This window comes from Muscardinus avellanarius (assembly GCF_963383645.1).
Source record: "Muscardinus avellanarius genome assembly, chromosome: 16".
Lineage (NCBI taxonomy): Eukaryota > Metazoa > Chordata > Mammalia > Rodentia > Gliridae > Muscardinus > Muscardinus avellanarius.
Window position 1 is genome coordinate 23,439,193 of NC_137802.1, and position 15,980 is coordinate 23,455,172.

Here is a 15,980-nt window from a genome sequence, read left to right on the forward strand (position 1 = left end):
AGGCCTGTGTTCATTTCTATGCACAGAGACAGGAAGCTGGGCGCAGGGCCGCAGGCCAAGGAACTCCACACGGGACAGTGGGGCGCCATGCATGCAGCAGCGGGCCAGGCCTTCCCGCTGCAAATGGGGACGTGAGAGGCAGAACACCCAGCACTCGGGCTGACTGGGGGTTGGAGCTTTGAACTGAAGAAAGCTTGTTGATGCATGAAGCCGAAGAGAGGCAAGAAGTAGGAGACCCTGAGGCTAAGAAGTCCTCACCTGTTCCAGGAACCCTCCTTGGTTTTGTGGTTTCTTACCCATGTGATTTCAAATAGACAGAGTACATAGCCAGAGCTAAGAAAACAACTGCATGTCCACCCAAGACCAACGTGTCTGGCTCCCTTCCATCTCCTCCTCCATATCTTTCCCTCATGATCTAGAAAGCTCGACAAACCAGAAAACGCATCCTAATCTCAAACAACCCAGGTTGGGTGGGTATGCACTCCAGTGTTTACCACAAGAAGAGGCTTCTCTAGGCTCCCTTCAGACAAGTAGCTTGCTTATTTATTTATTTATTTATATTTATTTATTTATTTTTTGTAGTACTGGGGATGGAACCCAGGAGCTATGCCCCCAGCCCTATTTTTTATTCTTTAGTTTGAAACAGAGTCTCACTGAGTTGCAAACGACCTCACTAAGTAGTGGCTGAGGCTGTCTGTGAACCACGATTCTCCTGTCTCAGCCTCCCAAATGCTGGGATTACAAGCGTGCACCACCGTGCCTGGCTTTATTTTTTATGGGTCTTTTTTGGGGGGTAAGGGGGACTGGGGATCGAACCCAGAGTGCCACACCTGCAGGGCAGGCACTTTGCCACTGAGCTACATCCCAGCCCCTCCTTCAGACAATTAAGTGAGTAAAAGTGAAATGTATCTGCTTCTCCACCAATAACCCAGAATACCTTCTCCAAATCTTTCCTCTATGCCCCACAATAAGCAAAGAAATGTAATGCAAAGCTAGGAATAGTAGCATACACCTGTAATTCCAGGAGGATCACAAGTTAGAGGCTAACCTGGGAAACTTAGTAAGACGCTGCCTTAAAATAAAATAAAAAGGGCTCAGTGGTTTAAACCCTGGGTTTATACCTAGTACTAGCCAGGTGCGGTGGTGCATACTTGTAATCCCAGTACTTGGGAGGCTGAGACAGGAGGATCGCAGATTTGCAGATAACCTCAGCAACCCCATGAGGCTCTCTGCAGCATGGTGAGACCTTGTTTCAAAATAAATTTAATACCTAGTACTGCAAAGAAGGAGAATGAGGAAGAGGAGGAGGAGGAGGAACATGGTAAAAGAAATGGATGGTAACCACCCATGGAGAGGGACACATGACTCTCCTTCACAGGCGCACGTTACCTGTCTGCACTAACAAAGATAATCTCAAATTTCTGGCCTGCCTCCTTGATCTTCCGGTAGGACTCCACCAGCACCCGGGTGAGGCTTCGGCAGGGAGGACACTGAAAGACAAGAGCGGGACCCTGCTGCGTGATGCACCTTCTTTATTTCCCAGCTGCTCAACCCCCCTCCCCCGAGGAAGACCCAAGTAGGACTGGGACAACAAAACCCAGTTTATAAAACAGGTGGCCCTGGGCATGGTGATACACACCTGTAATCCCAATACTTGGGAGGCTGAGATAGGAGGAGCATAAGTTTGAGACCAGCCTCAGCAACTTATGAGCTCTTCAGCAACTTGGCAAGATCCTATTTCAAAACAGAAAGGGCTGGTGGGGTAGCTTATAGGTAAAATGCCCTTGGGTTCAATCCCCAACATAAAAATAAATAGGTAAATAAAAAACAAAAGGGGTGGAGATCAGCTCCTCTCTCTTCATGGCCAGTTTCCAGCACAGGCCCTACCCCAACCCATGCAACGAGCCAGCAGGCAGCAGTTACAACAGTCCCCTTAGGGATCCTTCAAAGGGTCCTCCAAACGGGTTTGGAGGAATATCCTTTTGGATCATTCAAAAGTCATTTTCTGCCAGGTGTGGTGGTGCACACTTGTAACCCCAGCACTTGGGAGGCTGAGACAGGAGGTTCAAAGCCAGCCTCAGCTACTTAGTGAGGCTCTCAGGAACTTAGTGAGACCCTATTCCCAAATAAAATAGAAAATAGGTCTGGGAATGTAGCCCGGTGATAGGAAGCCCCTGGGTTCCATCCCTAGTACCACACACACCAAAAAAAATCATTTTCTGTCCACTATGATCCTATTGCATGCCAACAATGCACTGGGGTCAGGAGATACAAAAGGCCAGGGAATTCCTGCAGAGCAGTCACACGTCCACGCCAGCCACACTGGGCAGGGTGGTGACATCGCTGCTCCTTTCTGTCTAGACTTAGGAGGGACCAAACACTCACCCAGTGTGCAGAGAAATAGACTCCCATGTGAGACCCCTCCAGGCTGCTGCTGTCCAGCGACTGCCCGTTATTTCTAAGTAAGGGCCCCACGATGACTTCCCTGAATGGCTTGGGTCCCCAAGGGAATTCCAGACCTGGAACAGGCACAGACAGCGAGAATGTCAAGGTTCTTATGGCCCCGGACCCAGCCAGGAGGCCCCTGAGCTTCAGGCAAAACAACTGAATCATCAAATAGTATTTGTTAACATGGCCTCAGGATATACAGCCGGCACAGAAATAAAGTAGAATTCATCCCTGGCAGAGCCCGGCCACCTCTGGGCAAGGGCTCCCAAGACTGGAATGGATGATCATAAGGCACCCCCGGCGGCATCTGGGGACGCAGAAGCAAGGCTGTTGATGTATTTCCTCCTCCCCCTCCCCCGCTCCTCCTCCTCCTATCTTTTCTTTTCTTTTCTTTTTTTTTTTTTTTTTTGATACTGGGGATTGAACTCAGGGGCATTCTACCTCCAAGCTACACCCCCGGCCCTATTTTATTTTTTTATATTGAAACAGTCTCACTAAGTTGCTGAGGCTAGTCTCAAACCTGCCATCTCCTGTTTTAGCCTCCCAAGTACTAGAATTCTAAGCGTGTGTTACTATGCCTGGTGGATATACATTCAAAACAACAGAGCTGGGCATGGTGGTACACACCTATAATCCTAATACCTGGGAGGCTGAGACAGGAGGGTTTGTAGGTGCATGGCCAGCCTGAGCAACTTAGTGAGACTGTTTCCAAATAAAGAATAAAATAGGGCTGGGGATAGCTGAGAGGTTTCCCCTGGGTCCAAATGAGCACACTCCCAGGTAACCCTGACGTGGGCCAGGGCTGGGGATCCCAGCCCCAGGTGTTACCACATGTTGAGTCAGTCCAAATCCTTGGCATCTCAGTGATTCCCAATGCCGACTGTGTGTTGGAACCCACTGGGGAATTTTAAAATATGATGTTCCTGGGCCCCAGCCTTAGCCCCAGAGATTCTGTTTCAATTGGTCTGGGTTGGGGATCTGGGAACCAAATGAGAATTTAAGTCTAAGAAAAGGAAAATGTAAAACCCAGCATCCCAGATGGCCAGTATTCTGACGACAATTAAGCTCCAGTCAGGAAGGGGAAACAATATGCTCTCAGTTCAAGAGAACAGTGTCTGCTCAATAGGTGGCCACAGCCCACTGCCTCACCATTGACTGAGGGGTCTGGGATAGGGAGGTGAAGCACACATCAATTAAAACACTGATGGCAGCCGGGCGTGGTGGCGCAGGATTGTAATCCCAGTACTTGGGAGGCTGAGACAGGAGGATCGCAGTTCAAAGCCAGCCTCAGCAACTTGTGAGGCCCTCTGCAACTCAGTGAGACCCTGTTTCAAAATAAAGAATAAAAAATAGGGCTGGGGGTATAGCTTGGAGGAAGGATGCCCCTGGGTTCCATCCCCAGCAACAAAAACAAAAACAAAAAACAAAACACGGATGGCCAAGCCCACCTGAAACATAAGAATACGAAAACCTCTGGGGTGGCTCAGGCCATCTACATTGTTAAAGATCTTCAGTCATGTGCCCGTGTGCACACATGAATGTGTGCAGGCACAGGTGTGCGCTGAGAAGGTGCAGTTTGGTCCCACTTCTCCCTGCTTCTTAGAGGTCGATTCTTCAACACAGTGAATTTTTTTTTTTAACTGTGAAAATTTTTGACCAGGGGTGAATCTTCTAATCAGATTTATAAGCAAGAGAGGGGAGATCGCACAACTCTTATCATTCCAGCGCAAGAGAAAGAGGCAGACCTTGGCCACTGAGAGGTGGTCAGAGCACCCTCCCCGGTGCATGGCCTTGGGGAGCTGGGCAGCAGGACCAAGACCTGCAAGACTCAGGCAGTGCCAAGAACTGAGGCCAGGAGCGCGGCACAGACTTCTGTGCCGCTGTGGTGTACGCCACGGGCTGAGCATCACTAAATACCAAGGCTTGAGAGTCAGACTGGCCTGAGTTTTTCAGATCTCAGAGCACTTGGATTTTTACATTTTTGGATTAAGGATGCTCAACTGGTAAATTCTGTATAAATATTCAAAGATCTGAAAAACTCCAAAATCTGAAACATTTCTGCTCCCAGGCATTTTGAGAAGTGATACTCAATCTGTATTTTAAAGAGGGAGGAAAAGCCTCATTTAGCCTGCCCCTGACAATCACACAGGCGGCAGCTGCTGTTGAAATGGCACTAGGTTTTAGTATCTGCTTTTTTTTTTCTTTTGTTTTTTGCTGCTTTTCATCAGCCCTCTTTGTCCTCAAAGCTAAATTTCCTTTTCCAGATCCCAATTTCACTGGCCTATGAATTAAAGCCTCCCACAGGGACATTCTGATCCTTTTAAATAATCTTAACCATGACCTAGAGAATACTATAGTTTCAAGACAATGTTTGCTAGCTATGTTAACCCATGTAGACTCATTTCCTGGGCCCTGAGCAGGAGGGTGGGTCAGGTCATCAGGGCGGGGTAACAGGGAAGGTCACCAGGGCAGGAGTGTGGTGGGGGGAGGTCACTAGGGGAGGAGGGAGAGAAGGTCACCAGGACAGGAGGGGGGAGGTCACCAGGGGAGGAGACGGAGGAAGGTCACCGGGGAGGTCACCAGGACAGGAGTGGGGAGGTCACCAGGGGAGGAGAGGGTGGAGTGACCAGGGCAGAAGGGGGGAAGGCCACCAGGACAGGAGTTGGGGGGGGAGGTCACCAGGACAGGAGGAGGAAGAAAGGTCACCAGGGCAGGAGTGGGGGGAAAGGCCACCAGGGAACAAGTGAACAGGAGGAGGCTTCACCTTCAGGGTCATCACGGATCACCAGGAGCCCATTCCTGCATACGACCTTCCCAGTGGTGGCATCAAGGAATATTAGTGATGGAATGTTGGAAATTCGGTATTTGTTCCAAAGTTTGAGCTGTAAATAGAAAAGTAGAAGAAGGTGGTTACATCCAAAGTGAATTTAGTTGCAGAGTTCTCTTGAGCCCCTCGGGGACCAAGGAGAGATGGGTAGAAAAACTCTGGAGTTTAAATAAAAGAATGACTGGGCTTAAGCAAGGCCGTTGGCCCCTGTGCCCGCAGTCGGTGCAGAGCAGCAGACGCAGCCCTACCACTGGAGCAGCGTCAGCATGGCGCAGCAGCGCGCTCGTTCCCTGGAAAGCATGAGGACGAGAGGGGACCGCCAGCCTGAGGAGCATGACCAGGCCTCTGGCAGCGGTTCAGGAGCAAAGGAAACTTCTCCACAGAGCTTCTCCAGCAGCAGCAGCAGCCCTCCCCTGCTTCCCGGCTCTGCTGTGTCTTCAGCCACCCGAGAGGAGACAGGTTTGCCAACAGGAGCACGTCATTCAGACAAGCCCCGTGCCACTTGACTTGGAATCCACTGTCACTGCACACGTGTGCCTTTTGGCCTGCCCAGCCTGGGCAGCGGAGTCCCGAGCCAGCCTCAAACCTGGCAATCTAGGTGCCACTCCAGACACCCTCTGGTGGCTGGGGAGGTTGGGGCTGGCTGTGCAAAGAGGCCCAGGGTCTAAGAGGAATGAAGCAGAGGGAAGGTGGGCATAGCCGCCCTGGCGAGGAGCTATTTGTTTGCTCACTGCCACGGGATGAATTCCATTGAGGAAGGCCACTGGATTCATTGCATCTTTACTGCCCAGTTCCCCAAGCAGCCATTAAGTGTGATGCTGTGTAGCGACACACCTCCAGGGACTGTGGGGGCCCACAGGTGAGGACACTCAATTGAGAGCCTCTCTTCTGGGTGACTGGGGGTCCAGAAAGGGCAGCCGGCTGCTTGGGTCCTAGGAGACTCAGGCACAGGTATGTCAGGGGCAGCAGGTGGGCTGCATGCTGCAGAGGGGAGGAAGGTGCGTATGGCTGTGACTCTGGCTTTTTTGGGGGGGATAAAATGGGACTTGAACCCAGGGGCACCCTACTACTGAGCTATATCCTTAGCCCTATTATTTTTTTTTTATCTTGAGACAGGGTCTTGTTGGGCTGCCCAGGCTGGCCTCGAACTTGAGATTCTCCTCCTCAGCCTCTTGAGTAGCTGGCATCATAGGTGTGCTCCACATTGCCAGGCTCACTGACTGCATGGGATTCAATCCCACACACTGAGGGCATAGGGCTGGGCATCGCCAAGAAATCCTAGGCTTCCCTCTTTGTGGAGACCTGCATCTGGACAGGAAGGTTACGCCCCTCATATTGGGTGGGCCCCACTAATGCTGCCCAGCCCTGAACTTGTGGTGGGCTCACAAAGCAGCCTCTCAGCAGACAGTTTTCCATGACCAGTATTACATCATTCTGTAGAAATCTGATCAGGGGCCGGGCGTAGCGGTGCATGCTTGTAATTCTAGTAACTTTGGAGGCTGAGACAGGAGGATCTGGGTTCAGGGCCAGCCTCAGCTACCTTGTTTCAAAATAAAGAATAAAAAATAGGGCTGGGATGTAGCTGGAAGGTAGAATGCCCCTGGGTTCCATCCCCTGCACCACAAAGGAAGGAAGGAAGGAAGGAAGGAAGGAAGGTAGGAAGGAAGGAAGGAAGGGGGAGGGAGGGGGAGGGAAGGAGGAAGGGGGAGGGAGGGGGAGGGAGGGAAGAAGGGAAAGAGAGAGAGAAAGTTAAGATGATTTAACTTTTATTGGTTTAAAAAGTAATTTTGGGAAGCAGTACTCATTGGAAAAAATTGAGAAATACAGTAAACCACAAAAACTAAAGTAAAAAAATGACTCATGATTCATCACTTAGGAAAGCTTAGACCGTTTTATATTCCCACCAGTGGCAAATGAAAGAGCCTATTTCCTAATAATCTCACCAACATTTCTTTTTCTTTTTTCTTTTTCTTTGCGGGTCTGGGGGTGGAGTCCAGGGGCATTCTACCTCTGACTTCACCCCCAGCCCTATTTTTTTATTCTTTATTTTGAAACAGGGTCTCACTAAGTTGTGGAGGCCCTCACTAGGTAGCTGAGGCTGTCTGTGAACCATGATCCTCCTTTCTCAGCCTCCCAGATGCTGGGATTGCAAGTGTGCGTCACCATGCCCAGCGAGATACAGTGCTTTAAATGCACATTTTCCCCTCAGTAGGTTTTATAACTGGTAAGTGCTGACACTCTACAGATATTAATCATGCACATTTTTTTTTGGTGGTACTGGGGTTCCTGGAAGCCCGCCTTCCTCCGGGCTACACTCCCAGACCTATTTTATATTTTTGAAACAGGGTCTCTTACGCCAGCACGGCTGGCTTCGAACCTGCGCGATCCTCCTGTCTCTGTCTCCCAAGCACGGGGATTACAAGCGTGCGCCACCACGCCCGGCAATCATGCACTTATTATGCGCCAGGCCGAAGGAACATGAAATACGACATTGCTATTCTTTGTGGAGCTGTTGTTCTAATGAGAGAGACAGACAATAAACAAGAATATAAGCCAGACATGGTGGTGCATGCCTGTAATCCCAAAACTGGGGAGGCTAAGACGAAGGATTGCAGGTTTGAAACCAGCCTCAGCAACATAGTGAGATCCTATTCCCCCCAAAAAAACCCAGAAAGGGGTGGGGTATACTTTAAAGGTAGAAAGTCCGGTGTGGTGGAGCACGTTTGTAATCCCAGCGCTTGGGAGGCTGAGACAGGAGGATCGCACAGGTTCAAAGCCAGCCTCAGCTACTGAGTGAGGCTCTCAGCAACTTAGTGAGACCCTGTTTCCAAGTAAAATAGAAAATAGGTCTGGGAGTATAACCCGGAGGTAGAAAGCCCCTGGGTTCCATCCCCAGTACCACTAAATAAATAAATAAATAGCACCGGGCGTGGAGGTGCACGCTTGTAATCCCCGCACTTGGGAGGCGGAGACAGGACAATCACACAGGTTTTAATCCAGCCTCACTGGTTTAAGAGACCCTGTTTCCAAATAAAAATATTAAAAATAGGTGTCTGGGAGTGTAGCCCAGAGATAGAAGGGTTTCCAGGAACCCCAGTACCACCAAAAATTAAATAAATAAATAAATAAATAAATGCAGAAAGTTCTTGGCTTCAGCCCCTAATACCCATCCCCTCTCCCAACACAATACAAGGATAGAAACAGAAAAATAAATTTTATTTTTTTTTATTTTTTTATTTTTTGGTGGTACTGGGGTTCCTGGAAGCCCTTCTACCTCCGGGCTACACTCCCAGACCTATTTTTACATTTTTATTTGGAAACAGGGTCTCCTAAGCCAGCGCGCATGGCTGACTTCGAACCTGCGCGATCCTCCTGTCTCCGCCTCCCAAGCGCGGGGATTACAAGCGTGCGCCACCACGCCCGGCTGAAAAATAATTTTAAACACTTGTAAGAGCCGGGCATGGTGACGGACACTTGTAATCCCCGTGCTTGGGAGGCGGAGACAGGGGAATCACGCAGGTTCGAAGCCAGGCTTGCTGGCTTAAGAGACCCTGTTTCCAAATAAAAATATAAAAAAATAGGTCTGGGAATGTAGCCCAAAGGTAGAAGGGTTTCCAGGAACCCCAGTACCACCAAAACAAAACAAAACAAAAAAACAAACAAACAAAAAATGCTTGTAGAAAAAATACACAGGCCTGATGTGGTGGCACACACTTGCATTTGCAGGTTCGCAGACAGCCTCAGCTACTTAGTGAGGCCCCCCACAACTTAGTGAGACCCTGTTTCAACATAAAGAACGTAACAGGGCTGAGCGTGTAGCTCAGAGGTAGAATGCCCCTGGGTTCTCAGCCTCCCAAAGCTGGGATGACAAGAGTGCGCCACCATGCCCAGCTCCACTTTCTCTTTTCAACAGTGACACCATTGTTTCCTGTTCTTACAGAACTAGAGGGGTTGGAACTCCCAGAGTAGTATTAAGTAGCAAGCATCCCTATCTCCCGACCTGACTATGATGAATATACTGTAATATCTCTCTAGCAAATATAATGTTGGCCAATGGTTTGAGACAGATATTCTTTAACATGTTAAGGAGAAAACAGTCTTTTATAACTGATAAACCAAAACTTTTATCAGGACGGAATGGCTACTTTATGATGATTCTTTATTTTCTTCTCCCCGGCCCCCACTGCCCCATCTCTGGGGATTTAATTCAGAGGCATTCTGCCTCGGAGCTATACCCTCCACCCTTTTTTGTTGTTGTTGGAAACAGGGTCTCACTAGGTTGCCGGAAAGCCTTGCTACATTGTTGAGGCTGGCCTTGAACCTGTGATCCTTCTGTATCAGCCTCCCAAGTACTAGAATTATAGGCGTGTGCCACCACATTTGGCTATGATTATTCTTTTTAACCTGTTGTAATACCTTTCAGTAGTAGCTGTTCTAACATTAAACTATCCTTACGTTTTAAGAAGAAATCCTCCCCAGTCCCCAGATATTATTAAGGAATCATTAGAATCATATTTCCCCTGGGGCTTGGGGTTCCCACAAGCAAATGACACTTTATGAGTCTCTTTTAGAGTAACTAGATTATTCCCTAAAGTAAACTGAGGCCTATGAACCTTAAAGAGAAAGCTGGCAGATGCAATGTGATCATTGTTGAATGGTTTGAATGCAGCACCAATATTACACTGGAAATGTTAAGTATGTGAATGGCCCTCAGCTACAGATTTTGAAGAAATAGGGCCGAGAATTAGGTCAGCGGTAGAGCACATGTTTAGGATGCACAAATCCCTAGGCTCAATCCCTGGCATTAAGGGAAGAAACAAAATCAACAATAGCAACTAAAAGAAAAGGTGGCAAGGCTTTGGTGCCTGGGCGCCCAGCCTCTACGGCTCAGTGGATGCTGCCCCCGGCTACAAAGGAAGAAATTAACATTCTTCTGGATCCTTCCTGAAGACAGAAGAATTTTAACATCTCTCCCTGCCTTGCCTACATCACCACAGATACATCTTTTCTTTCATAATCCTCCTTCTTGGAAAGCTAAGAAAATGTAACTCCTCCTGGGTGGGTGCAGTGGTGTACACCTATAATCCTAGTACTTGGAGGCTGAGACAGGCTGAGGATTACAGGTTGGGGGCTAGCCTTAGCAACTTTATTCTGAAACAGGGAGGGTCTCAGTAAGTTGCTGAGGGGCTTGCTAAGTTGCTGAGGCTGGCCTCTGACCTGTCATCCTCCTGGCTCAGTCTTCCAAGTACCAGGATCATAAGCATGCACCACTGCTCCTGGCTCATCTTTGGATTTTTGTTTCATGTTAAAAGCCCACTACTTTGGATGGAAAAAGAAAAAAGAAATTGCCTCTAGACTCACATCTGACAATGAAAAGTTGGTCCCTTTATTTATTTATTTTGTGGTACTTAGGGGCTTTTCTACCTTCGGGCTATACTCCCAGACCTAGTTTATACTTTATTTGGAAACAGGGTCTCACTAAGTCGCTGAGGCTGGCTTCGAACCTGTGCAATCCTCCTGTCTCAGCCTCCCAAGTGCTGTGATTACAAGTGTGTGCCACCACGCCCGGCTTAAAGTTGGTCCTTTTATAGACTAACCCAACATAGGCTAATTTTATGTGACAGTGATTTACTTAGGAACTTATGTTATTCCCCAGTGAGCTACATCTGTACATGAGCTTGGCCTATCTTTCTCAGGATTCAAGGTTACCATCTCCAAAACAGAGTGGAAGGTGCAGGAATGATTCTTTCCACCCTATCAAGTTTGATACTGAATCAGAAAGCAATCCTTGGGTTCGAGAAACCATGTGGTCTATGGAGGGTTCCTGCATGCCGAGTGGATGAGAACAGCTGGAGCTTAAAGAGACGCCCTTGGCTTTGCGCCTCAGTGTGTGCGACGACTCACATGTATCAAGGCTCTGAAAACTGGTTTCTTAACCATTTGGGGGTTCTCTTTTGAGGATAAATGCTATGGATCATTTTAACCAGAGCGAAGTGCATGTACACAAAGAAGTCTATAATTTTACAGAGCTCATGAATCTTTTAAATCTTACTGGTGGAACCTGCTCGACCACAGCAGGTCTTTGGGTCCCAGACACAGATCCCATTGTCTCTTCCCCTCCCCACTCCCAGTCCTGGGGATTGAACCCAGGGGTACTTTACTACTGAACTACATCCCACCCCTTTTTATTTTTTATTTTGAGACATGCCTGGCCTTAAACTTAAGACCTCCTACTCAGCCTCTCAAGTCCCTGGGAGTATAGGTGTGTGCCACCATCTAAGAGCTCATTTCAGTGCAGTTCTTGACCCTGGCTCAATAGTGAGCGCTTTTATACTGCTCTGTATTTCTGCCATTAAAATTTCCTCCTAAGTGGCAAAGCCAGGCGTGGTGGTGCACGCTTGTAATCCCAGCATTTGGGAGGCTGAGATAGGAGGATCTGGGTTCGTGGACAGCCTCAGCTACTACTTAGGCCCTTTGTAACTCAGTGAGACCCTGTTTCAAATTAAAGACTAAAAAAAAAAAAAAAAAAAAAAATAGGGCTGGGGTGTAGCTCGGAGGTAGACGGCTTCTGGGTTCCATCCTCAGTACCACACAAACACACAAATTCCTTTTAAGCAGGGCGTGGTGGCGCAGCCTTGCAATCCCAGCATTCGGGAGGCTGAGACTAGAGGATCATGGTTTTGCAGATAGCCTCAGCTATTTAGTGAGGCCCTCTGCAACTTAGTGAGACCCTGTTTCAAAAATAAAGAATAAAAAATAGGGTGGGGAGGTATAGCTTGGAGGTCAAATGCCCTTAGGTTCCATCCCCAGACCTGCAAAAAAAAAAAAAAAAAAAAAAAAAAAAAAAAAAATTCCTCCAATAGATTAAGCATTTGGACCCAGGCATGGTGGTGCATGCTTATAATTCTAGTTCTTGGAAGGCTGAGACAGGAGGTTCAGAGGTTCACAGCCAGACTCAGCAACTTGGTGAGATCCTCCACAACTTAGTGAGACTCTGTTTCAAAATGAAATACAAAACAGGGCTGGGGATAGCTTAGAGGTAGAATGGCCCTAGGTTCAACCCCCAGCAACAAAAAATCAAAAGGGCTGGGGGTGTGGCTCGGAGGCAGAATGCCCCTGGATTCAATTCCTAGTAGTAAAAAAAGAGAAAAGCATTCCCAAGAAAAGAGTTCGCGTTGTTTCTTGGTGCTATACCAGAGTGCTCTGTTGGCTTTTTGTTCTTCAGTGCTGAGGACTGACCTCGTGTGTGCCGTATGTAGAATGGAACCTACCACCATTTCAGCATCTAACCACCAGCACCTCCTCCTCCTCTTAAAGTTCCTTCTGGAGAGGAAATATGGTTGTGCAGAAAGGAGACAGGCTGCAGAGGGGCCGGGGATACCCTGGTCCTGCGCCCTGTTAGATGTCAGGAGGAGCTGTGGGGGCGGATGTGGGCAGGCCACATCCTGCTCCTCGCACAGGCACGTCCACATCACAGGACAAGCGTGAGCCTGACCGAGAGGAGGTGACGTGCGGGGCCTCTCCAAGCTCCGGAGCGCTGCACACGCGGGGTGCGCCATGAAAGCGGGGATCTGACTGTGCCCACTCCCCCTGTGTCTTATCAGTATCCTCTCCAAAAAGTGTTTCCCTGCCGACTTTATTTTACAGTTAGCCAATCAACTGTTTACTTAGTGCCGTAAATGAAATGAGTGAGATAATGGGGATTCCCTTTGGGAGCAAATAGTATTTTGCCAAGAGCATCTTCTCCAACACACAGATATTTGGGGACTATTTTATGTGATTTGTTTGCTACTGCTCACCTTTCTTTATCTCCTTGCTCTTAATTTTAGATTTCCAGGTAGGGGTGTGTGTGTGTGTGTGTGTGTGTGTGTGTGTGTGTGTGTGACAGACAGACCGACCGATACTGACGGAGACTGAAGATTGAGCCCAAGGGGCATTCTATCTCTAATTTATACCCTTAGCCCTATTTTATTTTTTATACTGAAATAGAGTCTCACTAAGTTGCTGAGGCTGGCTGCGAACCTGCAACCCTCCTGTCTCAGCCTCCCAAGTACTAGAATTACAAGCATGCACCACCATGCCTGGCTTATTTGTTATTTTGAAACAAGGTCTCACTAAGTTGTAGAGGGCCTTACAAGGTTGCTAAGACTGGCTGCGAACCTGAGATACTTCCAGATTTAGTTTAATTTATTTTATTTACTTATTTATTGAGATAGGTTCTCAGTATTTTGCTGAGGCAGGCCTCAAACTTACAATCCTCCCACCTCAGCCTCTCAGGTGGCTGAGATTATAGGCACATAGCACCACACCCAGCTATTTAAAAAAATTTTTTAAAAATTACCTCTGTGGGTTTTGTTTTCCCCTGTACTTTTTCCCCCCCAGTACTGGGGATGGTGAGCTCAGGGTCATTCTACCTCCAAGTTATACCCCCGGCCCTATTTTTTAATTCTTTATTTTGAAACAGGGTCTCACTGAGTTGCAAAGCGCCTCAGCGTAGTAGGCTAAGTAGTAGCTGAGGTTGTCTGTGAACTGCGATCCTCTGGTCTCCGCCTCCCAAATGCCGGGAATAAAAGCGTGCGTGCGCCACCACGCCAGGCTTCCCTTGTATTGAAGAGAACTCTGGTGCCACGTCTGATTCTGAAAGGAATTCCTACTAGGTTTTCTCGCCTATGGTCTGGATGACTCGAGTGTGAAATACAGTACAGTCTAGGGCAAGTGAGCATGACAGGGAGGAGGGGCTGAGCCTGGCACTCCCCAGCCAGGCAGCCACAACCTGGGATCGAGGGAAGGAGCTCACATCCCACTGGATGTCAGGAGATTCCCCCTCCCCATACTGGGGATTGAATCTAAACGCATTCTCTCTCTGCGCTACACCCCCAGCTTGCTTATTTATTTATTTATTTATTTATTTATTTATTTATTTATTTATTTATTTATTTTGATGGTACTGGGGTTCCTGGAAGCCCTTCTTCCTCCGGGCTACACTCCCAGACCTATTTTATATTTTTGAAACAGGGTCTCTTACGCCAGCGCAGCTGGCTTCGAACCTGCGCGATCCTCCTGTCTCCGCCTCCCAAGCGCGGGGATTACAAGCGTGCGCCACCACGCCTGGCGCTATTTATTTATTTATTTATTTATTTATTTATTTATTTATTTATAGGCAGGGTCTCTCTAAGTTGCTGAAAATCTCACTAGGTAGCCAAGGCCGGCCTTGAACCCGCAATCCTCCATTCTCGGCCTCCCAACTACTGGGATTACAGGCTCACAGATTCAGATTTCTTAAAAAGGCCAATAGTGACTTGGGTACACTGGGCGTCACTGCTGCAGTCATGGAGATTTGCTCTCCCCCTCTCTCCAGAGACTATCCTGGCAAAAGTTCTTTCAAAGTTCATTTTGATAACATCTTTAACTCACTGGACTCCCTTCTTCCATGGCTACCCAAAGGCCAGGCAACTCCAACAGCAAACGTTGCAGTAAAACCTGACATCTAGAAGTCTAAGTATTTATGATTAGCTTGCGGAATTCAGAAGCAAAGCAATGAAGATGAAATCAAAGAAACAAAGAGAAGACAGTATTAGCTCAACTTGGCAGAAATCAAAACAGATGACAAAATGGGCGATCCAGTTACTTGAAAATTCCCACCCCTGGGCCTGGCAGCTGGTTCTGGCTCCAAGGTTGTAGTTGGAATTAGCATCCTAGGAGTGCTGGCCAGAAACACTTTTACAGTGACTACAAAACAACAAAGTCTCCTTCTTCAGGGACAGGATTGGGAACTGGGAAAGCTACAGATGAGAAAACCAAGCGAATCTGAACCGGTGACGGGATCCATCCGTGCCACCGACGCCGCTGGTCCTCACGGCCTGGTGTTCCTGAGAGGTCCCTTCTCCAGACACCGACACGGAGCACTCGCGCTAAGGCTGCGTCTTGCACTTGACTGAGGGCTAAGCTTTCGTTTCTCAACAGCTGCTTGCAAGTCTGTGGGATGAAGCCAAAGCCAACACAGACGTAAGATTAATCAGCACACACCTTGGTCAGGTCACGTGGCGCCTTCTCAGGCCAACGTTATCCTTCTGTCCAATGCTGCCCGCCTTCGTGAACGGCACGGCCTTACAAGTGTCCCCACCTTCCCCAGCCACGAGCAAAGCCCGTTCTGTATACAGTCTCAGAGCAAAAGCCCCACCGGCCTACCTGCCAATGTCAAGGCAAGTACGTTCTAGATGTCACCTACTCCGGCCCCTACTACCTTCACTCCTGATTTCTTCGTCTGTAAAATGGGGCCGACCTACACCTGACAGGAGCGTTGTGAAGATCGGATGACTTACATCAAGTGCTTAGAATAAGGCCTGGCAGAAATAGGTACAATATAACTGTTAGCTGCTACAATTAACATCAATTATTAAAATACTGTCACTATTGTTATACTGGCACCATTTTCCAAGTGCTCCCACAGGACTCTGTACTTATATTTCCAGAGTTCAAGCCAAATTTTTTTTGTTTGTGGCACTAGGATTAAACCCAGGGTACTATACCTCTGAGCTATACCCCAAGACCCCTCCCCCCCTTTTTTTGGTACTGGGGATAGAACCCAGAGGAATTCTACCTTTGAGCTATACTCCCAGCAGCCTTTTTTTTTTTTTTCCTAACATGGTCTTGCTAGGTTATTGAGTACCTTGCTAAGTTGCTAAGGCTGGCCTCAAACCTATGA

At 48.1% G+C, this 15,980-nt stretch overlaps 1 protein-coding gene across 1 annotated transcript in view; it reads right to left on the reverse strand.

Annotated features, from left to right (window-relative positions):
• NXN (nucleoredoxin) overlaps positions 1 to 15,980 on the reverse strand; it is a gene marked incomplete at its 3' end in the record, with an annotated part of 176,157 nt that overhangs the window by 24,339 nt on the left and 135,838 nt on the right. Inside the window, exons 2-4 of the mRNA XM_080713190.1 lie at positions 5,213 to 5,330; positions 2,386 to 2,519; positions 1,390 to 1,490 (exon numbers count right to left, since the gene is read on the reverse strand). Coding sequence (XP_080569316.1) covers positions 1,390 to 1,490; positions 2,386 to 2,519; positions 5,213 to 5,330 — 353 coding nt within the window. The remainder of the gene's footprint in view (positions 1 to 1,389; positions 1,491 to 2,385; positions 2,520 to 5,212; positions 5,331 to 15,980) is intronic.